The following is a 27,732-nucleotide window of genomic DNA, read 5'->3' on the forward strand; positions in this document are numbered from 1 at the left end:
CAAGGCCGCTTGCGGAGTACTTCTAATGGCACCAGTAATGCCAATGGAGGCACACCTTTGAGCTTTATTGAGCAACTTCCTGTAACTGTCCTTTCTCAATGTCTCCCACCAGACAATGCAACCATAGGTTAGAATAGGCCTGACAACCGATGTGTAAATCCAATTTACCATATCTGGTTGCAGACCCCAATTCTTCCCTATGGAATTCTTGCATGTGTAGTAGGCATTGAGACCCTTTTTCATTCTTTCCTGAGTATTTTCCTTCCATGACAGCTTGCTATCAAGGAAGATCCCTAAATACTTAGCTCCTCTAGATAAACCTAATTCGACGCCATCTAACTTTGGCAATCTGAAATTGTCTACCTTATACCTTCTGGTAAATAGTACCAGTTCCGTTTTACAAGGATTAACACCCAGTCCCTTATCTTTCGCCCATAGCGAGAGTTCACCTAATGCAGTCTCCATGATGTCACTGATCGTGGATAGAAATTTTCCTTTGACCAGTATCACCACGTCGTCCGCATAGGCAACTATCTTCCTACCCTTAGATTCAAATAGCCTTAGGATACCGTTAACCGCTAGTAGCCACAGAAGAGGAGATAAAACACCTCCCTGTGGTGTCCCCCTGGTAACCCTTCTCCTAATGCAATGATCCCCTAGGGTCGAGTTAATAATTCTACTGCTAAGCATACAGACTATCCAACTCACCAGGAAGTCCTGAACTCCGAGCCCTATAAGCGAATCTCTAATAGCCTCAATCCTTATATTATTGAAGGCTCCCTCAATGTCCAAAAACGCAGCCAGAGTATAATAATTATTCTTCAAGCCGTGCTCAACACAACTTACCACCTCATGCAGTGCACTCTCAACAGATTTACCCTTAAGGTAGGCATGTTGAGCGCCACTAATGAGGCGAGTATCAATATTGTTCCTTAGATGTAGATCTATCAGTCTCTCAAGTGTCTTCAAAAGAAAAGAAGACAGGCTGATAGGTCTAAAATCCTTTGGCTTTGAGTGGCTTACCTTACCGGCCTTTGGTATGAAAATAACCCTAACCTCCCTCCACCTCTTTGGTAAATACCTACTACCAAGGCATCTCTTAAAAATCTTCATCAGAAGAGATATAGCGTCCTGAGGCAAGTTCTTTAGTAGAGCTGGAAATATACCATCCGGCCCCGGTGACTTGAAGGGGTCGAATGAATTAACCGCCCATACTAGCTTTTCCCTAGTGACTATCTCCTCTATGCAACTGTAGGTGCTACTTGGCGCCACAGACTCGAAGTCCCGTTGGTCGTCAACCACATCTTCAGTTGCAAGACAACCCGGAAAATGTGTTTCCATTAGCAGAGCTAGGGTCTCAGAGCTAGACTCAGTCCATGAGTTATCACACCTTTGGATATACCCTATGACCCTTGGGTCCTTAGATAATATCCGTCGGAATCTTGATAACTCGTTGACATTGTCTATGGATTCACAGTACTGGGACCATGAAATCCTTTTAGCCCTTTTGAGATCAGCCTTATACTTATTGAAACACATTTTATAGTTGTTCCAGTCAATTGCTCGACCAGTAAGCTTGGCCCTATTGAACAATTTCCTAACAGTCGACCTTTGAAGTCTAAGTTCCTTGGTCCACCACTTAGGTTGCTCTCTTTTGCCCGGGAAAGTAACCGGACAAGATAGCTCATAGCTTCCCTTAAGTACACTATCGGACAAAATAAAGTGCAAAAGTGCTCATGCTACATTATTTTATCGAAAAATCTGTTAAATGATTATTGAATATGGAACTTTTTTTTTAAATTCATTTAGTTTACAAATTTATTCCACCTAAAATTTTTCTGTATAACATTTAAAATTAAAGTAAATTCACTTTTTTGTCGGACAAAATAAAGTGTAAATTTTATATATCATTATTTTAATTTCATGTATATCAAAATTTTTTTATCTATTTTGGTTCTGATTTGAATATCTGGATCTACTCAAGTCATTTTTGTAATTATTTTACCATTATTATTCGCAATCGCTTTCACTTTCCCTTGCTTTCTCCCATACTATTATTTTCAAAAGAAATCCTTTTTTGTTCGCTATTTCAGCGGAATTTTGTGATCAATTGTGGTCAAATATTAATCTATTAGATTTAGGGCGATGCTCTGAGCAGGTCATTCAAATTTTTCAGTGTTTTTTTTTACAATAATGTTTTTAACCTTAGTCGTGTGTTTGAAGTCATGAATCGGTTGAGGCATTAAGTCTCCCAAACCCATTTTTACGGCATTTATTTCCAAATTTTTATTAAATAAGCTCGTGAATTGCTCATTTGTTATTAGTTACTCCATTTTCACTAAGATTCTCGCTCTTAAAGTTGAATAATGTAACAATACCGATAGCCCTCCACCATAATATTTGAAACCTGGGGTATTGTTTTTTAAATTTTGTATATTGAAGGGCTTAATTCACACTCATTGTCGACATTTCAAAATTTTCGGTAGAAATTGGGACTCATCTGACCAACTACGTAAATTTGATCTAAAAAATATGAAATTAAATACTAAAATCGAAAAAAAATTTTAAGCTTTTAAATATGTTGGTGAAAGATTGAAGGTGGGGAACCTAGGTGAAATTTATTCAAAAAGCTCCAATGAACACTATATGAGCATATTGCAGTGAAATCTTAAGATCAGTGCCTTCGAAATGGACTTGGGCAACTTTATATTTCGGCAAGATAATAAGCTTAAGCACTTGATAAAGATAAAAAATAACAATACTGTAGGAAAAATCACTGAAAATAGAAATAAGTTGCTCAGAGCACCGCCCTAAATCCAATAGATTAATTTTGGACCACAATTTATCAAAAAATTCCGATGAAATAGTGATCAAAAACGTATTTCTTTTGAAAATTATCATATGGGGATAGCAAGGGGAAGGGAAAGCGATTGCGAATAATAATGGAGAACAAAATTACCAAAATGGCTTAAATAGATACAGATATTAAAATCAGAACCAAAATAGATAAAAAATTTTGATATACAAGAAATTTAAATAATGATATATAAAATTTACACTTTATTTTGTCCGACAAAAAAGTGAATTTATTTTAATTTTAGATGTTATGCAGAAAAATTTTAAGTAGAATAATTTAGTTTTATTGTTATTTTTGTAGCATTGTATATAAACTAAATGATTTTGAAAAAAAATTCCATATTCAATAATCATTTAACCGATTTTCGCTGAAAGAATATACATGAGTACTTTTGCACTTTATTTTGTCCGATAGTGTAGGTCTGTGAACTCGTTCACAACCCCCTCTAAATCAGTTGGCAACAAATCGCACAAGGCCCGTTGTGCCAATACAGACTCTACCCTATCATTAAAGGTTCCCCAATTTGTTTTCCTAGGATCCCTAAAAGGTGGACTCCTAGCCAAGACAAAATCCAGTGTGAAGGTAATGCGGCTATGGTCCGGGAATGAACAGTCCGTTGCAACCTTCCAATCCCTAACGAGATCTTCTAAACGGTTAATTAAAGTTAAATCTATAACTGCCTCCCTATCCTTGTTCCTGAACGTCGGCGTATCGCCCTTGTTACAGATGATGAGATTATTATCAGTTATAAAGTCAAATATTAACTCACCTCTTTTGTTGATATCCTTGCTGCCCCATTGGCAATGATGAGCATTAGCATTACAGCCCATCACAAGGATCGCACTTTTTCTTTTCGCATATGCCGTCAGCTCACGCACCTCAGAGCCGGGTGGGTCAGTCGCCTCGTACGGCATATACACCGAAGCCAGTGTGAGCGTACGCCTACTTTTGGCTTCTCTGTTTATTACGGTTATGTCACCGCTCCTAAAAGAATGAAAAATGAGAAAACCTAATTTATTCTTTGCCAGGATACAAGTCCTTACCTTGTCCTCGGAAGACGGGACAAATAAGGTGTAACCTTTGACCCTTAAACCAAGAACCTTATTGTTGTTAATCCAAGGTTCTTGGATAAGGGCCACGTCCGTCTGTGAATCGATGAGGAAGGTTACTAAATCGGCTGAAGCTGCTTCACAGTGATGCAGGTTTATCTGCACCACTAGCAACTTCTTTGGTTCTGTCATGTTTCGGGTAACGGGAACCTGACAGTGCCAAGACCAAATTTAGCAACCCCCCCCATCTCATCCAGGACTTCTAAGGACTTACGATCCACTGCGAATCGAAAGTCCTTGCCAGTATTCTCCTTACAAACCAGTGAGTTCACATGTCTCCATTGGTCTGTAAGAAGTCTACCATTCTGTTTGGCCAATACTGCCAGTATGGTTTGCACCGTTCTTACGGGTGGTGGAATCCACACTGTTACTATTGACCGTAGTGGCAGTTCGGAAGCCTGTATCACCTCAAGCTTTGCTGCTGGGTTAATGTCGCTACATTTGCCAATTGCCGATTTTAAGAATTCCAAGGAGTTCTTGTTTCCGCAATTGACAACCTTCACGCCCTTAACCCAGTCTGCACCATTGAAGGAAACATCCTCCGACTCACCCTCAAAGATGGCGATTTCATCAATCAGCCTACCTTCAATTGATTGCCAGAAATCGGTACTGATCCTCCCATCTGGATCATTCCGATCAATGACTGCCACTTGAAGGCATACATCTAGGCTGGTTGACTTCTTCACCTTCTTACTGGATGAAGAGGGTTGATCATCACCAGATCTGGCTCTCTTAATTGTCTCCTTACGGGGACCTTTAGGAGCGCCAGCCGGGGATGGACCAGACCTCATCTTTGTGCTAGGTGACTTTGACACCACTGGTTTGGAGGGTCGGTCAGTACCGGAGCCCTTTCCCTTACTGACGTTCTTGCGGAGGTCAGTAGGAGAGCGGGCCGGAAGTTTACCGGTCCTCTTTACCTTACCTGGTGTCGTGTCCACCTTGCTAGGGTTTTTGGGTGGTAGACCTTTGACCTCCGCAGCTCGCTCCGAAGACATGAGCGCATTGGTTTCCGGGATACCACCCTCTTTGCCTTTCGGCAGACTGCAGGTTGATGTTGCTATCGACCCATCACTCTTTTGAGTGTTAGTCGGGTTGATTGCAGCATCCACCTGTTGTCTCCAGGGAGTGGACCAACCCAGAACGTCACCAACGGGGCCGTATATTCTCTCGAATTTAGCGACGCTTTGTCGGTGCCTTCTGAGCAGGAGCCTCTCCCTTGACGAGAACTTTGAAGAATCAGCCTTTGCCTTCTTGGACAGAAAGGCGAGAGACCTCAAAGTCCCGTTCCTAGCCTTCTCCTCCTTCGTTCGGCCTGTATAATTAATATCTCGTGGAGGGGCACTTGGCTTCTCCTCCACGGCTACTTGCCGAACGACCTGTGGACGGTCTTCTCCCAAATGTCCCCTTTGGATCCTCTTGGCCTCTTTAGCAGGGGATGTTATCTTAACAGTCTGACTGTCAGCAAGCTCTTCGTCAGACAGAGATAAATTCCCCAGCTTCTGTGTGGCACTAGTTTCACCAAAGGAGTCACTTGACACCTCCAGAAGACCCTCCACGTCTAAGTCGGTCAGTACCTGTCCTTCATGCTCAACAATTCTGGCATGGAGGTCAGTAAGGGTAACGTCACCGTCCTCCCATGTACTGTCCAACTCCCCATTATCCTCGTTGACCGTGACGTCCGGATTGTCTCTCCCTAACAGGTCGACCACCCCTTCCGTCGTGTCCCTACTCTCATCCTTTTTTGTTACTATCTTTGGTTCTTCTATTTTAAATCCCACGAGTATGCACGTACAGACGGACGATCCACGCAGTGACGGCGTACGTGGACTAGGCAACTACGTTACAACAGCGCTTTACCATGAGGCTGAGGGGAGCTGTTAGCAACTAGCCTCTTTATGCACTGGCTAGCCATCCAGGCCCTCGGCACTGCTACCACTCACCTTGTCCTTAAAAGTGCCTATATAACGCTATGTCTAACGGTAAAGCCCTTACTGCTCAAAGAGCCAAATCGAATAACATAGCGTATCATCTATGTCATGATAGAGGGAAGTAGGATTGACAGACACATACCACACTCACTATCTTGACAAGATGAGTAATCTTTAGTTATACACTTCTTTGAAACCATAACTTCCTGTGGTTGCATACCGAAGCATTAGTCACAGTAAGCTCTAGACACGATGTGTACTTAAGCCCTCGCATCACGACAAGATAGTTACCCTTGGCGAAGGTTTCATCTTAAAACATATTATAAATAAACACGTCTTTTTGTTATTTTTTTCTGCACTAATGGAAAAAGAAAAAAAGTATGTGAAATACTTTTTTCATTTTCAATACGAAAATTTACAACTTTTCTTTTTTCAGTTTTAATTAAAATGAAATGTCAAAGAATAAAAAACATTTTTTTTTTTCGTTTGTAAAATATAAATTATTTTCTGGGTTTTAAATACAATAAAAGTGTCGCAAAAAATAATAAATATTAAGTTTAAGTGATAAGAAAAAGTATTAAGTGCTAATATCCTCGCAATTTCGCGAAAAAAATTTGAAGTTTTGTGAGTGAGTTTAGTTCTCTCAAGTGTGTTTTATTTTCTCAGAACTCGTCTGTGTGAAGAGAATGACAAATTTTGTTTGACAACCCCTTCAGTTTCGCATATATCCCTACTATATGGCTAGATCGTCTTAGAATTTAATGAGGGCCCAGAATATATATACTTTTGTGGGTCTATGACCAATATTTCGATGTGTTACAAAGGAAATGACAAAATCAATATACCCCCCATTTTTTTTGGATGGTGGGTATAACAAGCAAGTCGCATTAGATCAGGGATGTATTTTTATGTAAACACATACAAAAAAAGTGAAACAGCTGTTAATATCTTACTCTGTTTTGTTTTATACCAAGCAGGATATATTAATTATAATTAATATACCTTGATACCAATCGTGTAAACACGAAAAATATAAATCAAACTACTTTTATTCTATTTTTGGTCATACGGATGGAATTTCATTTTACTTTTTCATTAGACCTGTCGTACGTAAAGTGTGATCGTCGGAAGGGCCCATAACTTATATATATATATATATATATATATATATATATATATATATATATATATATATATATATATATATATATATATATATATATATATATATACTATATACTTTGAAAAAATTGGTTGGCAACACTATGTCAAATTAGACGTATAAATTATATTGGCTGATTGGAATTTAAATTTAAAGTGTTAATTGTGCTAAAAAATAATAAATTAAATAAAATATTGACTTTTACTAAATAACTTTTTTGGCAAAAATGCAAATTTATTGAATTACATATTAGTTTCCTGTGAAATTAACTTACTTTTTTTAACAAATCCAACGTGATCTACACACATACACATATATGTACATTAGGGTGGGTCGAAAAAAAAAGTTGAGTCAGTCACGCTTTACGATTAAAGATATGTTAATAACATTTCCAAAAATATAAAAAATATTTTTTTTTGCCACGCCTAGAAATACCGCCCTTTTTGTTTTTTATATACATATAACGTCGCCATTTTAAGTCCGATCGTAACATATAATATATCAATATTTATGGCTTGACTGTAGCTATATTTCACTCTTTTAATTCGACGTCATATTCTATGCGCGACTTCTGATATCTCGGATCCTTTCCCAAAATCTAAAATTGTGGCTATACTGGAATAAAGTATATTTCATTATATGAGCTATTAGCTTCTAAAATGCGAAACTATTTCAAATTAATTTACAATACAAAAATTTCATTCTGCTCCCTATCTTAACACAAGAAAGATAATTTTATTTAGCATTTAAATTTATTAATTAATAACAAAATCACGTAGGTACATAAAAACTAAACATTTTATTTCATAAAAATCGATGAAAATTTAAAGAGTTTATAAAAATATTTCATGTTTTTACCATACAATTATTGCATGTTTCTTGTTTTTTTTTTTCCAATTTTCAAAAATGTTTATACTAATTTTTATAAAATGTAATAAATTTATGTAATGATATATTACCTTTTCTTAAATAGTTATATATTTTTAAAGAAGTTCTTGAAATAAAAACTAATAAAAAAATATTAGTCGGGAATGGCCGACCATATGATACCAGTTATGAGTATATCTAAAATGTGATTTCTTTTTTAATAAAGCATTTATATTGAAATTTTTCTACTACTTTTTAAGCAATTTATTGATATATGGGAGCTAGGATCAATTATAGACCGATCCTATCAAAATTTAGAGGAGGGATTTATGTTCATATAGGAATTAGATATGCAGAATTTCATCATAATGGTAGTGTTTAAGAGGGAAATAACGGCAAGCCACAATTAAGAGCTCCGATTTAATCCATTTTCAAACAACTTCGTCCTTTGGTAAAATTAAATATTTGAGCCTATTTTCATCAAATTATCTGGAAAATTGCGACTTGTAGTTTGATTATAGGGTTTACATGGACGGACAGTAGGACGGACATATATATGCTGTAGGATATATGTAGTTAACTTTCTTCTATTTTGAAAGGAAGTAGGATCTGAAATGGTTTGTAACTGAAAAAATAAAAAGGTTTTATATAGTTCATTAAAAAATGTTTTTGACTGTTTTTCCTGGCAAATTAATTGTTTGTTGAGAGAACGGTTGATAAATTCTTGAACATTTTTAAATATCTAAAAAAAAGGTGTTTATGCATAAAAGTGAGCATTTTAAAAGCTAATAATTCATATAATTCAATGTACTTTATTCCAGTATAGCCACAATTTTAGATTTTGGGGAAGGATCCGAGATATCAGAAGTCACGCATAGAATATGACGTCGAATTAAAAAAATTTCTAAGAGTGAAATATAGCTACAGTCAAGCCATAAATATTGATATATGACATGTTACGATCGGACTTAAAATGGCGGCGTAATATATATAGAGACTGTGTGCCAAACGGCAGCAAAATTCTATGGTAAAATAAAATTTTCTTATGGTGGAAAATATTACCACTTTTGCTGTGCCAAACGAAATCTTTTTTGATTACATTAAATTTTTGACAATTGTCACTAATTGCACAAGAAAATCTGCATTTGTTTTAATAAAAGAAGCACTTTTATTGATTTTTTTTATTATTGAAATAAATTTCTACAATCAGAAATGTATTATAAACTGAAATTATAAAATATTTTATTTTTTGTATTTTCAAATTTTTCTTTTCATTTGTCAAAAATTTGTGTAGCCCTATGAGCTAGTAAAATTTTATTCACCTCATATCTATCAAAAATTTACATTTTCAAGTAAATTGTTACCGATTGGCACACACTCAGTGTGCCAATCGTGGCGTGGCAAAAAAATATTTTTTATACTTTTAGAAATGTTATTAACATATCTTTAATCCTAGAGGGTGACTGAAACAACTCTAATGTACATATTGCCAATTATATGTACATACATATGTATTAAGCGCCGTTAATTTTTCGACAGTATACATAGAAACAATAAAATTTCACATTTTAAGATTTGTTCTAAGAGTGTGTGCCAATCAGTAACAATTTACTTGAAAATGTAAATTTTTGATAGATATGAGGTGAATAAAATTTTACTAGCTCATACAGCTACATAAATTTTTGACAAATGAAAAGAAAATTTTGAAAATCCAAAAAATAAAATATTTTATAATTTTGTTTACAATACATTTGTGATTGTAGAAAATCATTTCAATAATAAAAAAATCAACAAAAGAGTTTCCTTTATTAAAATAAATGCAGATTTTCTTGTGAAATTAGTGAAAATTGTCAAAATTTCATGTAATCAAAAAAGAATTCGTTTGGCACAGCAAAAGTGATAATATTTTCCAGCATAAGAAAATTTTATTTTACCATAGAACTTTGCTACCGTTTGGCACACAGCCTAAATGAAAAAATTTTAAATAAATCTAATAAAACAACGTCAGACAACTTTAATTTAATATTTTGATAGATGCTTTTAATATGGTTCCAGTTTAATTATGTGGATCCTGTGAACAAAGTGTTACTGGTAAACGTAGCTTGTTATGTATTTTCTGAGATATGTGGTTTCACACTGACTTAAGGAATTTATAAAGATGTGTTCCAAGTTCTTGATAAAAATCGTAATTTAAAATTCACCTGCAAAAACTGTGTGGCCAAACCTGTGGACAACACTGAAGTTGATGTATCATTTCGGAAAGAGATTCGTAATGAATTTGCTGAATTTAAAAAATCTTTAACCAATCTGTCGGTCGACATTAAGCATGTGCAGACTGAAATGAACAATAAATTTGAATCTGCAATAAATGGGATTCGCATGGAGTTAACATCGGCCATAAACAACTTTAATGATGAGGTTTTATCATGTAAAAAACAGATGGAAGATTGTGAAAGTAATACTAAGAGAAAAGTACATGAACTTGAATTGGCAAATAATATCTTTCAACATACCCTGAACCGTGCTGATATTATAATTTCTGGTGTACCACAGGAGATAAAAGACATGGAAAAAATTTTATTAGATTTGTGTGTTTTTTACAAAATTTCTATTGATACTAAAGACCATAGACTACTCATAGACTGGAATCAGCTGATTTTAGCAATATGGCGGAGGCAAACAAAAAAAATTTTACGAAAAATCAACAAAAGAAAATGTAAAATGAACCACGGGAGATTTAAAAGAGGGACAAATATATAAAGATATATTTCCATCTCTCTTCACCTTACACTTATTTTTTTCCAAATATAAAAAACAAATTGCATTACAGTCAAACCCATTTATAACTTCTTCTTGCTCTTTACGAACTCATCTTAATTACCGGAATTTTGATAACTATTTAATACAAAAACATATTTTATAAAGAATACTTGGTTAAAACGAATTACTATTTAGTCCCATGAATAATATTTTATACATTTATCCTTTTTTATATCGAACTTCAAAAAATATGGTTGAAATCAAATAAACGGGTTTTACTGTACATGCAAGTCAAAAAATATGTTTGTGGTGTTGATAGTGTATTGAAAAGTGTTTTATAATGAAAGAACAATAAGGAATAATTAAAAAACAAATCCAGTACACTTTTAATTAGAATCTAAGCAAATATTTAATAAAATAATTGTTTTCTTTTTAATCTTATTTTTTTGCAATTCTTCTTCACATACAATTTCTCCGATGTTTACATTTTTTGCTATTTTTTTTCAAACGAGCGATGAAAACAATCATACAGCTCATCTCACACACTCATCGATTTTTTAATACATTTTATTTTTTCTTTTGCTCTAAAATTTTACCTAATGGCGGAACTCAAAAATGGTAAAAAAAATGTAAACAAAACCATACGGTTCGAATTTACTTTTTTGACAGCTGTCAATGGTTTCTTATCTGGTTATCTGTGCTAAAGATATTCTACAATTTTTTTAAAAATGGTGAAGATATATGTAATCGTGTTTACTTGAATGATAACCTCACGCCAATGGCTGCTAAACTTTTTTTGTCGGCCACTTGTCAAGGAAAAGAAGATTTACAGTTTTATAATGATTAACAGAGACATCCCCAAGTGTAAAATAAAAGTATTGCCTGATGATGATTTAAAAACCTTTAATCCTGTGAAGCGTTATGAGTATTTTAATAAAACTTTTTGATATTGTTATTTTATAAGTTTGAATTCATTATATATATTTTTTTAACTTGTAGGTTTGTTGAACAACTTTGTTTGGAAGTTTTTATTTAGTAAACCTTTTATAGAATTCAGTTAATTATGAAGAGGGAGATATACCTATTGGTTACTTTATTCTTAATTAATTTTATGGTTTGTGGAAGGTTTGCTGATTTAGGCTTTCATGCAAATTTTTTTTTGTTGCCTTTAATAGGCTTAATCTTGATTGTGAATAATGAATATTTTTTTATTTTTCTTAATACTTATTTTGGATTTAATTTTTTTCTTATTATTTTTTGTATAACTTTATTTCTCGTAATATAAGTATATTTCTATTTACTTTTGTTTATCTGTTGGTTTGTTCTCTGGTTTTTATTATTCTAATTTTTGTGCTCTTTTATAAAATTTCCAATTATCTTATATAGTTCAAACCAAGCAAGCAAACTAACGTAATTAAATAGTCAATAATTGTCTTGTTGTTGTTGTAACAGCTTAAACTATAAAATTTTTAATCCGGGGGTTCTGTATTAAGGTCCAAGCCAAGAAATTGGGCTACTTCAATAGGGTTAGTCCATAAATACATTGGGCTAAGTGAAGTAGGGTGGGCTGGACAGTTGAATATGTGGTGGGTATCATGAGGACCCTGTCCACAAGCTGGGCATATATTGTGGACGGCACGGTCTATGCAGGACCAGTAGGCGTTGAGCCTGTTGCTCCATCCCGATCTCAGTTGTGCCAGAGCAACTCTTGTTTTCCGCGGCAGGTTCTTCTCTATTTCTGCTATGGGCGGTGGGCGACCTCCAAGAACGACATTCATGCGGTAACCTGAAACCGCGGTATTGATGGCGTCTCTATGAATGTCGTTCAAAGCTGCTGTATACGAATTCCGATCTAAGGGATCCTGAACATAACTTCGTATGCTCTCTTCGTATACACGAAGGTCCTTCCTGACATATCTCGGGGGAGCATCCAACTGTGTGATGTTAAAGTTGGGATGACCCCTCCGGTGACATCCCAGGAGGAACTGTTTAGTCAGCATGACATTATGTTCCTTGACTGGGAGGACCTTCGTTTCCTCATGTAGATGAGGTTATTTGCATGCAGCCCGTTACAGTCCGTAGGGCAGCATTTTGGCAGCTTTGAATATTTCTCCACTGGGTATCACTCAGCGAAGGAGACCACACTGGAGCAGCAAAATTGACCACTGACCGGCCAATTGTTTTATAGGTAGCCAACAAGGTTTTTTTGTCCATTCCCCAAGTGCTGCCGGCTAGCACTTTGAGGACCTTGTTTCTACTTCGCAATCTGTGCGTAATTGCAGTGGCATGAGCTGAGGAAGTAAACAGGCTGTCAAAGGTGGTCCCCAAAATCTTTGGGTGGTTCACAGTCGGTATTTGGTTTCCATCGACTACGACGCCTAGGTTCAAGTTTACCTCCTTCGTCTAGGTGGTGAAAAGTGTAGCTGAAGACTTCGCTGGTGATAGTTTAAGGTTACGTCCAGTGAAGAAGTTGTGTATTTCTCCGAGATAACCATTCACTCGATCGCATAGCTCATCATCGTTTTGGCCCGTCGCCATAATGGTACAGTCGTCCGCATAAGATATAACTTCCACACCTTGTGGAGGTGTGGGGGATAAGACACCGCCCTGTGGTACTCCCTGTTTAACTCTACGGGTTTTGGAACATTTGTCTCTAAACTCAACGAACGACTGACGGCCACTCAGATAATTTACAATCCATCTCTTCAAGTTGTTGGGCATGGATGACTGCTGGATGTCCTGGAAGAGTGTGGTATGGCTGACTGTATCGAAGGCTTTCGTTAAGTCTAGCGCCACTAGGAGTGTCCTTTCACAAGGCCTCTGCTGGTTTAAGCCTTGTGAGATCTGAGTGGTTGTGGCGGTTAATGCTGAGGTGGTGCTGTGCATCTTACGGAATCCATGCTGGTGGCGAGCTGCTGTTAGATGGCAGGACAGCTGGGGGAGGAGGAGTGCCTCAAGAGTCTTCGCGACTGGTGACAGGAGGGAAATCGGCCTGTAGGATTGACCCTCTGTCGCGTTCTTCCCTGGTTTCAGTATTGGGATGACTACCCTTTTTCCAGGTATTGAGTATTATCAGGCTGCTCATTGACAGGTTAAAAACCATTGTCAAGTACTCGACTCCCCGTTCGCCAAGGTGTTTCAGCATCAGCATGGATATGCCGTCGGGGCCAATCGCCTTAGATAGTTTGGCTGCGTTCATGGCCTCTGCATCTTCAGAAGGGGTGAAAGGTTGTGGAATGTCCGAGACTGGAAGGTTGTGAAGTTTGCGAACAACACTTCGTTTCGCCTTATCTCTCTCTGGGTGCTCAATAAAAAGTCGGCAAAATGCATGCGAGCACCGTTCAGGTTCGGAGATAGTGGTGTCTGCAAACTTAATCGCGACCCTGTCATCCTTCTTCGTCGGGTTGGAGAGAGACCGAACTGTAGACCACAACTTACTAACACCTGAGCTTAAGTTGCAGTTCTTCAAATGATCTAACCATTTATTCCGCTTGTCTTCATTTACCAACCTGCTGATATCGTGATTCAGCTGGACAATACGTGGGTCGTCGGGGTTGATATTTCGGAGGTCACCGCGTTGTCTGCTAGTCTCGCTGCCTCTGCCGGGAAGTGCGGCCGTACTATGGATAGTCGACCAGCAGGAATAAAGCGGGCTGCTGCTGCGATGACAGTTTCGCGGAACTTGCTCTCTGCTTGGTGTACGTTGCTAGGAGCTGGAAGATCATTGAAGATACGATCAGTGAATTCTCTGAGGCCGAGCCAGTCTGTTTTCTTTTGGTTTATGTAGAGACGGCGTTCAGAGACGATAAAGTCATTATGTCGATCCAGACAAACGATTATAAGTAAGTGGTCTGAGGCTAGAGAAACTACTGCTCTACAAGTTGCGTAGTTTATCGGACCAGGACTCGTTATTGTGATGTCTGGAGAGCTGTCGGGACGCTAGCCTGATGAACAGCTGGCTACTGGCGGAATGTTGACATTATAGAGCTCTAGGTCGGTTTCCCCCGATCTGACTGCAATACCTTGAACTTCAAGGTATTGGTCCCTAGCGTTGAGATCGAGGGAAAGAGCTCTATACTGCACTGTGTTATGGATTATAAATGCAATGCCCCCACCGTTGCTTCTGGTGCGGTCTTTTCGAAGAACGTTGTAACCGTTACAACTGTGCAGGCTGGAATTACTCGTCAGTCTTGTCTCCTGGACCGCAGCTACCACGATGATGTTTTGCTGCATAAATCTGGTTATCTCGGGTAATTTACTCTGGAGGCCATTACAGATAAACTGCAATATGGATATCACCCCAGGTCTCTGGACCGCAATCGATGGAGTCAGCGGCGTTGTTGTTGCTGCTGAAGATGTGGTGTTTGCTGCGGTTGTTGTGATTGCGGTGGGGAGGGTGGAGGTGTGGCGTATGATGACGACGATGACGATGTCGATGATGCCAATGAATTTCGTCGCTGTTGTTGGCAGCATGGGGCGACAAAAGTCTCCGACCACTCGCGATGATGGTTTAGTCCAGAGCAGTTTCTGAGATGACACCAGCTTAAACAAGCGTTGCACCGTAATTGGATGGACATATGGTGGTCCGGGATTTAATTCGATTCCGGCACGGACCAATAGGATACGGAGCAGCAATGCCGGAAAATGTTGCTCCGTTGGTAAAAATGTGCAGTTTTTTCTGGAGTTGACAGCCCTTGGCCGAAAAATTTCGGGTCATTCCGGCACGTAGAACCTGCTTTCGGGGAATTCCATTTCAATAATTGTCTTATTCATGCTGGTTACCCTTCAGTCTTATACAATTTCTTAGATGGAATTGTTATCCTTTAAGACATAGGTGAGCACCATGGATTCGAAATTATTATTATATATTGAAGAAATTACTTATAAACATCTAAACTTTGAATTTTAATATCCAATCACCAATATCATTCTGAAACTTTTAAAATTTTGTTTCTTTAAAAATTTATTATAGTAATTTAAATTTTAAATGCCTTTTTTAGTTTGAAATATACATTCCTCTCCAGCAACTGATTCTTTTGTTATTTTAGATGTATCATAATGAAAACTTAGGTATTATCGCTAGAGATAATAATATACTCAAAAACTCCCTTTTTGGAAACAGTAATTATTTTAACATTGGACATATTAATGTTCAAAGCATTAACCCTTCCAACAGATCAACGAAACTTGAGGAATTTAGACATTTAATTTGTGATTTTGGTATTGGTATTGTTGGAGTTTCGGAAACGGTGAGAATATCCGTACGTTTTTTTGAAATATAAAACAATTTTCATTAGGACTGAATTTGGGTTGTGCGAATCTCTATTTGTTGAGGTTATGGGTGTGGGGAATGTTGTGATATTGGTTGGTGTTGTGTATTTACCAAGGGTCTTCATTGCTACTTTTGAACGTCTTCATTAAAAAAATTATTCAAATATTATCAATTTGGGGGATTTTAATTATGATTTGTTTGATACCAGCTTATCTGTTAATTTCCGATTAATGTGTCTTAGACTTGGTTTATATACGGTTCATAATTGTATCCCTACGTACTTTGACTTGACCCATAGCAGCACATCGCTTATTGACTATTTTAGTGAGTAATGCTTCTTCAGTTATGAATTCAGGACAATTTATGTGCCCTTTTACTAATTCCACCATAGCTTTATATATATTTCGTATAACATTACTAAGCATTTTGTTTGTGAGGTGGTTGAATTTAAGGATTATAATAAAATAGATTTTTCTGAATTGTTGTCTCATGTTCTTCAGTTTTACACTTCTGTTATTTATAACACTAATGATGTTGATACCCAATTGTATTTCTTAAATATTTTGCTAAATGAACTTCATGACATGGTTCCTTTGTCTAGGGTTTTTTGTAAGCAGGACACTATTAGTTTTATGAAGTTGAGTAATGTCGTTCATGCGAGGTCCTTAAGGGACCTGGCGTTTCAGGCTTACCGTGATTGCCCCACTGACTCAAATAGAAAGATATGTTGCAAATATAGCAATAGGGCAAAAGCAACCCTACGTAAAGAAAAAATAAATTATAGTATGCGTTTGTTTGATACTGCGGATAGTAAACAGATTTGGAGGAGACTTCGTAATCTTGGATGCTCTGGTAATGATAACCTATTAAATATGATGGATGTTGAATCTCTTAACAACTCTTTTTTGAACCACTTTGATTCTACCAGAATTTATGACTTTGATTTCCTAGGTTTTGATTACGGTCTTGAGTCATTTTCTTTTCGTATTATTACTGCAGATAAGTTGCTTATAGCTATGGAGCAAGTTAAATCGAATACTATTGGCTAAGATATGATTCCAATTCCAGAAATTCATTAAACTCATTTATCCTCTTATATCAAACGTGTTATTGCACATCGTAAATACAATCTTTACTGTTTCTTTTTTTTCCTAAACTATGGAAATTGACAAAAATTGTACCTATTTCTAAAGGAGGTTGTTGTGATATTGAACTTAAGTCCAATAAGCATATTACCATCATTGTCTAACATAGTTGAAAATTTAATTAAAAGTCAAATTTTAAATTTTATTGATCGTAACTCTATGTTACTAGTCAGTTTACATTTCGTTAAAAATAAAATACTACCTCTTTGTTGTTATCTTTGACAGACGATTATGTGTAACGAGTTTTGCAAGCCATTTGTATTTGCTGATGATATTTAGCTCCTTTTTTCTAATATGCATTAATTTGATTTTTTTGAAGCATCTATAAATTATCATTTTCAGGTGATTTCAAATTGGATGCATGCTAATAGGCTTTCGATAAATACTACTAAAACTAAAGCCATTCAGTTTGTTTTGCCTCGTCATGTTATTCAACATCCTGTTATTTATATTTCGAATGCGCCTATTCAATATGTTGATCATTTGAAATGCCTTGGTATTTATTTGGATCAAAATTTATCTTTTGAGTGGCATGTTAGTCATCGGACTCTCTCTCAAGATCTGAGGCAAAGAGGATCAGGTCTCCCGAAGAGTTGACAACTGAGAATAAACCTTTTAATACACAGTCGAAGCCAAGCCATACTTCACTCAAAGGAACCTCAAGTCAGAATCCTGAGAGTAAGGGTGACAACGCCAAGATACATATCCCGAAGACGACCACGTCGGCGAAATCAACCTCGAAGGTAAGGGTATCTCAAAAGAAACCCTTTGACCCATAGCAGCACATCGCTTATTGACTATTTTAGTGAGTAATGCTTCTTCAGTTATGAATTCAGGACAATTTATGTGCCCTTTTACTAATTCCACCATAGCTTTATATATATTTCGTATAACATTACTAAGCATTTTGTTTGTGAGGTGGTTGAATTTAAGGATTATAATAAAATAGATTTTTCTGAATTGTTGTCTCATGTTCTTCAGTTTTACACTTCTGTTATTTATAACACTAATGATGTTGATACCCAATTGTATTTCTTAAATATTTTGCTAAATGAACTTCATGACATGGTTCCTTTGTCTAGGGTTTTTTGTAAGCAGGACACTATTAGTTTTATGAAGTTGAGTAATGTCGTTCATGCGAGGTCCTTAAGGGACCTGGCGTTTCAGGCTTACCGTGATTGCCCCACTGACTCAAATAGAAAGATATGTTGCAAATATAGGAATAGGGCAAAAGCAACCCTACGTAAAGAAAAAAGAAATTATAGTATGCGTTTGTTTGATACTGCGGATAGTAAACAGATTTGGAGGAGACTTCGTAATCTTGGATGCTCTGGTAATGATAACCTATTAAATATGATGGATGTTGAATCTCTTAACAACTCTTTTTTGAACCACTTTGATTCTACCAGAATTTATGACTTTGATTTCCTAGGTTTTGATTACGGTCTTGAGTCATTTTCTTTTCGTATTATTACTGCAGATAAGTTGCTTATAGCTATGGAGCAAGTTAAATCGAATGCCATTGGCTAAGATATGATTCCAATTCCAGAAATTCATTAAACTCATTTATCCTCTTATATCAAACGTGTTATTGCACATCGTAAATACAATCTTTACTGTTTCTTTTTTTTCCTAAACTATGGAAATTGGCAAAAATTGTACCTATTTCTAAAGGAGGTTGTTGTGATATTGAACTTAAGTCCAATAAGCATATTACCATCATTGTCTAACATAGTTGAAAATTTAATTAAAAGTCAAATTTTAAATTTTATTGATCGTAACTCTATGTTACTAGTCAGTTTACATTTCGTTAAAAATAAAATACTACCTCTTTGTTGTTATCTTTGACAGACGATTATGTGTAACGAGTTTTGCAAGCCATTTGTATTTGCTGATGATATTTAGCTCCTTTTTTCTAATATGCATTAATTTGATTTTTTTGAAGCATCTATAAATTATCATTTTCAGGTGATTTCAAATTGGATGCATGCTAATAGGCTTTCGATAAATACTACTAAAACTAAAGCCATTCAGTTTGTTTTGCCTCGTCATGTTATTCAACATCCTGTTATTTATATTTCGAATGCGCCTATTCAATATGTTGATCATTTGAAATGCCTTGGTATTTATTTGGATCAAAATTTATCTTTTGAGTGGCATGTTAGTCATCGGACTCTCTCACAAGATCTGAGGCAAAGAGGATCAGGTCTCCCGAAGAGTTGACAACTGAGAATAAACCTTTTAATACACAGTCGAAGCCAAGCCATACTTCACTCAAAGGAACCTCAAGTCAGAATCCTGAGAGTAAGGGTGACAACGCCAAGATACATATCCCGAAGACGACCACGTCGGCGAAATCAACCTCGAAGGTAAGGGTATCTCAAAAGAAACCCCGAAAAGCGAGGAAAGATAGGCTTGACAGTGGAAAAGGAAAAGAGCCGCCATCTTACGATAAAGTTGCCAGAAAAAGACACCGGGACGATCTCTGTTATGCAGTTTACGATGCCGGTAATCCGACAGGCAAAATTCCAATAGACCAACAGAGTAAGGTAGAAGATCTGGTGAACAATAAGATAGAGGACCACGCAATCGCTTCAAAGGGCCAACAACCAATAGAGAGCGTGAGCTGCGAGCTCAGAATGGCGTGATGTTGATGAGGTTGGCATCTCACCAATGTGTGAGCACCCTAAAGAAATTGGTGGAAAGTATCCCTCCTCCCTGGGACGGCGCTAAGTTGGGACTGGCAAAGAAGAGCGAGCTTCCGGTGCTCTTAAAGTCCTGGCTAATGAACGTATACTGCAAATTCTTGGTGGTCAAAATGCTGAGCTGGCCGTGGAAAAATGGGACTTCTTTTACAGGAAAGAAGAACCTGAGGGAACTTTATTTGTAATGGGTATCGACCAGAAATCTATGGCTAGTCTTGCTAAGAATAAAGGTAGGGCTTACTTCGCCTCTAAAGCTGTCATATTCAAAATTGGGAAGGCGCCGATTGGAAGGGCTGTTACAACAAGCCTCGAAAAGGACACTAAAATACCTAAGACCACAGTATCAGTAGCAACTACTGATAACGTTAAGGTGTCAAATCCTAAAAGCGAGGAAGCTACCACTAACTCGCCAAAAGAAGGTGCAGCTGCCCTTTCGAAAATTGGGGAGGTGCCGATTGAAAGGGATGTCAAAACCGGCCCCGATAAGGACACCAAAACACCTAAGACGGTACCCAAAGCATCATTAGCAAGTACTGGTAATTTTGAGGAGTCAAATCCTAAAAGCGAGGAGGAAATCCCTCACTCGCCAGAAGACAGAACAGCAGTGCTGTCCAAAATTGGGAAAGTGTCGATTAAAAAGACTGCTCTTCCTATGCCTGATAAGGACACCGCAGTGCCATCAATGGTACCCACTGCATCAATAGCCAATTCAGGTTACCCGGAGGAGTCAAATCCAACGAGCGGAGATGTGATCACTAGCTCGCTGGAAGACAGTTTAAATGGATGACAATGATTGAGGTTATCCAAATAAACCTCCATCGGAGCGAGACAGCTACCAACGCTCTGATGGCTAAAATTAACACAGGTAAGATACATATAGCTTTGATCCAGGAACCTTGGACGATTCGCAACAAGGTTTCTGGATTAAATCACGTAAATTTCCAACTTTTCTACGCTGATACAGGGTCTCGACCGAGAACATGTATCTTATGTCACAAGAATTTATGTTTTCTCCTCTCAACAGGATTATCCACATCGGATGCAACGGTACTGAAGCAAGGTCGTGGCAACATATACATTGCATCTGTTTACCTGCCTTTCGATTCTCCGACACTACCACCAACGTCGGAGCTGATGAAACTGGTCCAAGAGGCACAAAGGCAAAATAAGAAAATTGTAATAGGTTGTGATGCCAACTCCCACCATGTAGCTTTGGGTAGTACAAACACCAATCGCAGGGGACAAGCCCTTATGGATTTCCTTAATACTAAAGACTTGATCACATCGAACTTAGGTAATAAAGCTACCTTCGTCAGTAGAATCAGAGAAGAAGTATTAGATATAACTATATGTTCAGAAGAGCTTATAAACGAAATTCAGGATTGGAGAGTTTCGGACGAGCTCTCCTTTTCTGACCATCGGTACATAAGATTCAAAATACTACGGCCGCCACCAAAGCCGATAAAGTTTCGGAATAAGTCTAAAACTAATTGGGCAATGTTCGGTTCCTTACTAAAGAACCGTTTATGTCAGAACACTTTTCAATGTCGAAATAAAGAGGACATAGACGCCAAAGTAGAAATGCTCACAAGTGCCTTGGTTGAATCGTTCGAGGACAGCTGCCCTCTGCGAGAGCGGAGATCTGCCCAGGAGAAACCTTGGGTAACCGGGGAGATCCGGAACCTTGGTAAGACTCTTCGCAAACTATTTAACCGGGCACGGCGTAAAAAGACCACAGTATACTGGGATGAGTATCGTAGTAAACTTGGTGAATATAAGAAAATTGTTCGTGAAGCCAAACGAGACTCCTGGAAACTTTTCTGTGAACAGGTAGACAGCGTAAATGACGAAGATAAAAAAATTCCTATCCAAAACTCATGTCCAACCAGAATCTATGGTCGATGATACGGGCAGGAGGCTGGAGGATATGGAGGAGACAATGAAACTCCTAATGGACTCTCATTTTCCACCCGCTATATCGAATAACATAGATGAACCGATATTGGAGGAAGGGGAGGCTGATATGGAAATTTTAATTACATCTGATATGGTTAAAGGGGCAATCAAGAGCTTCGCTCCCTATAAAGCTGCAGGGCCGGATGGCATTTTCCCGGCACTCTTACAGATGGAGGCGGGACTGGTTTCCGTACATCTGCCTCAAATATTCACTGCATGCTTGAAATTCACATATACCCCCATTAAATGGCAGGATGCAAGGATAATATTTATACCTAAACCAGGGAAACCTAGACACCTAAGTCTTATCGACCGATAAATCTTACGTCCTTCCTACTTAAAACTTTGGAACGGATAGTTGATAGTATGGTGAAAAGCAGTATACCCGACAAAGACCTAAAATTTAAGCAGCATGCTTATGTAAAGGGACGATCGGTGGAAACCGCTTTAAACGAAGTTGTCCACTACATAGGTGCATCCTTTGATAGCAAACTGTATACACTGGCGGTATTCATTGACATCGAAGGCGCCTTCAATAACGTGCACACTGATACCCTTATCCAATCCCTAGACCAGTTTTATGTTGACCGGGTGCTCCGTAACTGGATCAACCACATGCTAAGGAACAGATGGATAAGCTGCGAGATGTACGATATAACTATCAGGAAAAAGGTATTTCGCGGTATACCACAGGGTGGCATTTTGTCACCGTTACTCTGGGTTACCACGATTAATAGCCCTAACTGAGAAAGGACTTAGACCTGTCTGCTATGCAGACGATGTCGTATTACTTTTAAAGGGAAAGGATCCAAATTACTTGTGTAGAAGAGCTGAGGTGGCTCTGAATACGGCCTTGAGCTGGACTCAACCGAGAGGCCTCAATGTTAACCCGTCAAAAACGGAAATCTGTCTTTTCACAAGAAAGACAAAAATGTCTATGTATACTGAACCTTGCTTCCTGGGCAAGAAGATACCAGTGACAGACAAAGTTAAGTACTTAGGTGTAATCCTCGACCGGAAATTAAAATGGAGACACCACATAGAGGATAGGATCAACAAGGCACATCGGTGCTGGGCGATATGTAGGAGAACTATAGGCATGATATGGGGTCTTAGTCCTACTATGACAAATTGGCTTTATAAAAGTGTAATTAGACCAATTCTAGCTTATGCTTCAATAATCTGGTGGACTGCTTTAGACAAAAAGTGCAATATCAAACTACTACAGGGAGTTCAGCGTGCATGCTGCTTGGGTATAAGTGGTGCCATGTGTACTACTTCAACCAAGGCTCTGGAAACGTTGCTAGATATTCCACCCATTGAAACATATATAAAATATGAGGCGGCGCTTACAGCCGAACGGCTCTTTACTTTTGGCGAACTGACCAAAAGCGGTTATAAGACACGTCATCAATGTATACTGGACACATTGGAAGGTTATACACAATCATCGGACGTGCCTGATCGTATACCAGACACAGAATATGTCGGAAACTTTGAAACGCTGATCCCAGATAGAGTGTCTTGGTCAAGCGGAACATTAGAGCAAATACCATTAGGAATCCGTTGTTACACGGATGGCTCTAAATTGGGGGACAGAGTGGGGCTGGGTTTCTATATTGAAGACCCAGAAACAGAAATATACCACCGTTTACCAAATCATAACACAAGCTTCCAGGCAGAAGTACGAGCAATAACGGAATGCGTAAATTGGATTAGAATAAATATGGCGCCCACAGCGCTTAATATATTTACCGACAGCCAGAAGGCAATTAGGGCGATATCAGGTGATAGAACTAAATCTAAGACCGTATTGGATTGTAAGAAAGCTTTAACTGAATACTCTCCCAGGGGTAAGGTTCACATCATATGGGTACCAGCCCACTCGGGAGTAGTCGCTAACGAAAGGGCGAATGTAATAGCTTTAAAGGGAAGGGAGCTCGAGGCAGTTAATCTGACAAATGCAAAACCATTCGACGCAACAAAAGCTGAATTAAAAATATGGGTGAGAGAATCTCATAAGGCCTCTTGGAATAATGAAACAGTGGGTAGAACCACGAAGATCTTTTGGGGTGACCCTGATGAGAGCAAGACGAAAAATCTCCTCAAAATGAGCAAGTCTGAAGTTAGTATGATGGTACGTATTCTGAGTGGACACACAGGACTACGAGCACATCTATGCAAAATTGGACGTGCGGATTCAGACGAATGTAGAGCATGTGGAGAGGACAGTGAAGCTCTGAAGCACTTTCTTTGCCACTGTCAGTCATTCATCGAAGTTAGATCCAAGTATCTTGGAAGTGATGTTATTCCGGAAATAACATTCCTGACTAACACTGATTGGAAGATTCTTAGGAATTACGTTCAGGAAACTGAGTTTCTGAACACTGAAAAATAATATTTTTTTTTTCATGATAAGGAGCGCACAACAGGCCCGATAGTTATGGTGTATTTCTTCGGATTTGATGTAGTATACATCCTCCTATCGACCTACCTACCTAGTCATGTTTCTAGTAAAGTTTTTTTTAATATTATGAAGATTGCATTCTCTTAGTTCTTATATGCCTAGGCGTATAAGATGCCGTATTGCTTATGCACTTCTGATGTCGAATTTGAATTTTTGGATTGAAGTTATTGCTGGGTTATCGAATGGTACCCTAATTAGACTTGAAAGAATTTTTAATAGTGTATTGAGATTTGTCTATAGTCTAAAGTCACGTGATCACGTTACTAATTTTGCTATCGACTTTCTGGGATGTACTTTTCGTGATTATGTAACTTTACGCACTTTACTTTGTTTTTCCAAAGTCTTAAAATAGGGAGTTCCACTTGATTTGTGCAATATTTTCAATTTTCTTCATTCATCACGTAGTATACAAATTGACATACCTCTTATACGTTGTCAAATTTTCTTATATTCGTATTTAATTAGGGTTGCTAGAGTCTGGAATAGCCTGCCTTTAGATTAAAGAAGTTTTTCGGGGACTTATTTTAATCTCTAGTGGGACTTTTAATGTTTCTACTTTTTGATACTTAAAGCATTTAATTATTAAAGAGATAATGTTGTTTTGGCGGAGAACTTTATTTATTTATACATAGTTTTTCATTTTGTAATATAAATATCTATGAATTTGACATAGTTTTTGCTACAATGTAATTACTTTGTAATACTTAATTTGGCCAGAAGGCTTTTGTATTATTAGTTGAATAAATAAAATAAAAAAATAAAAATAAATACCCCGTTCACATGATACAATTATTCATCATTCAACCCCCAATTACATACCGAATGACATGATTGGCCATGCAAAATTTCAGCTGCGAATTACACAAGCTGTACGTAATTCAGTTTGAATTACGTACGAATTACGAATGAATGAGTGTCATCTCTAATATTTATCGGGTATTTATCATAATCAGCTGTTTGTTTTCATTGGTTGGAGACAAATAAAGAATAGAATTAGAAAAAATTTCTAATAAATAGAAAATATATAACTTAATTTGTTAAAATAATGTAACAAACGTATTTTTGTATCATACACACACACTAATATTTCTAAAAATTACAAAATAATGACTGAAAAAAACAAAATGGCGATGAAACTGTCAAAAAGAATTACGAATATGTCGTAGATACGGGTTAATTGGCTATCGTCACTTAGAAGCCGAATTAAGTAATTCAACTGCTCGTGTGAACTTGGTATAAATTAGGCCTTATCACTACGTAGTAGCAAGAAGTTCTCTAATAACAAAAACCTTTTTCTTGGGTAATTTTGGTACAAAAACCAAAAAAAATCGATTTTCTAAAACCATTAACGAACAAATTTACATGAATTTTCAATAGTATAATCTCCCTGCAGGAAATGAAACTAGTACCAAACTAGTATTTTACTAGTACCAAAATCACTAGTACTACTTCCCAACTGTAAACTTTCCTATACCATCATAATGCTCAAATTAACATTAAGTGTGTTTGAAAAATTACTAGTACCTACCATTAGTTCAAGACTTATACTAGTACAATTGGGTTCTTTAGAACCAGTTTGATACTAGTTCTAATATTCATAAAAAGTCGCCATAATTGGTGGGTTTGCTCTTTTGCAATCCTCCAGCACAATTCCAAGTGAAAATTACTACACAACTAGTTTTTTATACACTTTTATTTCTAAAGATACAAAAAAAAAAAAAAAATACAAAATTTGTAAACACATTTACCTAACGATTCAATATGAAAGTTGGAAGATATTCTGCTTCTATCCGTATGATATCATTTGATATCATTGATTTTATTGTGTCCAATAATTCCATTCAGGTACATATCTCCATTTCGTTATAAAAACATTTGCAGTACGATAAAACAAATATTAAACTTATTGCAATTTTTAAATTTAATAGACGTACTTACATAACCGGACCTAAATTTGCATGCACTATTTATACTCTCATTTGAAGGGATATGTTTGAAAATATCGTTTTTTATGCAAAATTTTTCAAAATTATATTTTAATAATTTATAAATTTACATATTTTTCCAACACATGTCAAACAAAAATCAGTCTACAAGTGGCGCCATTCAACTACTCCTAGTATTTTTCCATATAAACTCTAACGCAATTTGTACTAGTGTCTGTTGTTCTAGTATTAGTACTAGTGGCATTAAGACAATTATCGCTTCATTTCCTGCAGGGCTACAAGTTTGGGTACTAAATTTTGAAGAGGGATAAACCGCAACCCCTATTATTGCTTTCCTCAATGCAATTGTAGTGGTTCAAACTTGTTAATACAAATTTCCGATTTTGTATTGAAAAATTTGAAATTTTGTTTATAGACTTTTTGCACTCAGCTTCATCTCTCATCAATTTGCAAAAATGATATCTTTCCATAAGAAATGTATGGAGAAAAAAAGCGGCATCTTTTAACATCTTTACAAGATGTTCCTAACTGATTTTATTCCACTCGTCATCTTTCGATAATTTTAGTGTCATCACTAGAAAAATTGCTCTCAATATTCCCCAAAACTCTAAATTTTGCATTGGTTTTTATGTGTTTTTATACCCTTCACCACCATCAGTGGTGATAGAGGGTATATATAACTTTGTCATTCCGTGTGTAACACCAAGAAATATTCATCTGAGACCCAACAAAGTATATATATTCTGGGTCCTTATGAAATTCTGAGTCGATTTAGCTATGTCCGTCCGTTTGTCTGTCTGTCTGTGTAAAACACGCTCACGTTAAAACGAAGCAATATAATTTAAGCAAATTCACCCAAAACATTCATTATTATCCGGTACAGTTTGGTATTGAAAATGAGCAAAATCTGTTCACATTGGGAAAAGTTATGAATCAAAATTTAAAACAACCTCGAAAAAATAAGCATTTTTTACACATTCTGATGTAATTTTCTCGAAAACTATGCAAGACAATTTCATGAAAGTCATCATACATTCGTTTCTACACAAGATATTTATTTCTGCTGAAAATTGCCAGCATCGGTCCATAATTTCATATACCTCCCATACAAAAGTGCATATTCCTGGAAAATAAGTTTTTTGTTAATAACTTCCGTCAGAATGTTGATATCTTCACAAAATTTTACAAATTAAAATCTTATGTTAATAGAATTCATTGAGAGAAAAAATTTTCTGGATCGGTCCATAATTGGACATAGCTCCCATACAAGGTCCCCTCCCGAAAATCACTTAAACGCGCATAACTCATTACTAAATTAAGATATCCATATAAAATTTGGAATAAGTATTACTCATATGAACAGAAATATTACTATGAAATTTTTTTCCGATCGGTCCATAATTGGTGATAGCTCCCATATAAGGTCCCCTCCCGAAAATCACTTAAACGCACATAACTCATTACTAAATCAAGATATCCATATAAAATTTGGTACAAGTATTGTTCATATGCACAGAAATATTACTATGAAATTTTTTTCCGATCGGTCCATAATTGG

At 36.9% G+C, this 27,732-nt stretch overlaps 1 protein-coding gene across 1 annotated transcript in view; it reads right to left on the reverse strand.

Moving 5' to 3' along the window:
• Positions 1 to 13,086: 13,086 nt before the first annotated feature.
• Positions 13,087 to 27,732, reverse strand: part of LOC119609977 — a gene marked incomplete at its 5' end in the record, with an annotated part of 99,348 nt that continues 84,702 nt past the window's right edge. The window contains 4 exon segments of the mRNA XM_037965042.1: positions 13,087 to 13,534; positions 14,052 to 14,265; positions 14,268 to 14,368; positions 21,681 to 21,697. Of these exon segments, the coding sequence (XP_037820970.1) occupies positions 13,087 to 13,534; positions 14,052 to 14,265; positions 14,268 to 14,368; positions 21,681 to 21,697 (780 nt within the window).

The sequence above is a fragment of the Lucilia sericata genome, unplaced genomic scaffold (genome assembly GCF_015586225.1).
Source record: "Lucilia sericata isolate MDLA Ls3-8-SP2 unplaced genomic scaffold, ASM1558622v1 Contig000026F_arrow, whole genome shotgun sequence".
NCBI lineage: Eukaryota > Metazoa > Arthropoda > Insecta > Diptera > Calliphoridae > Lucilia > Lucilia sericata.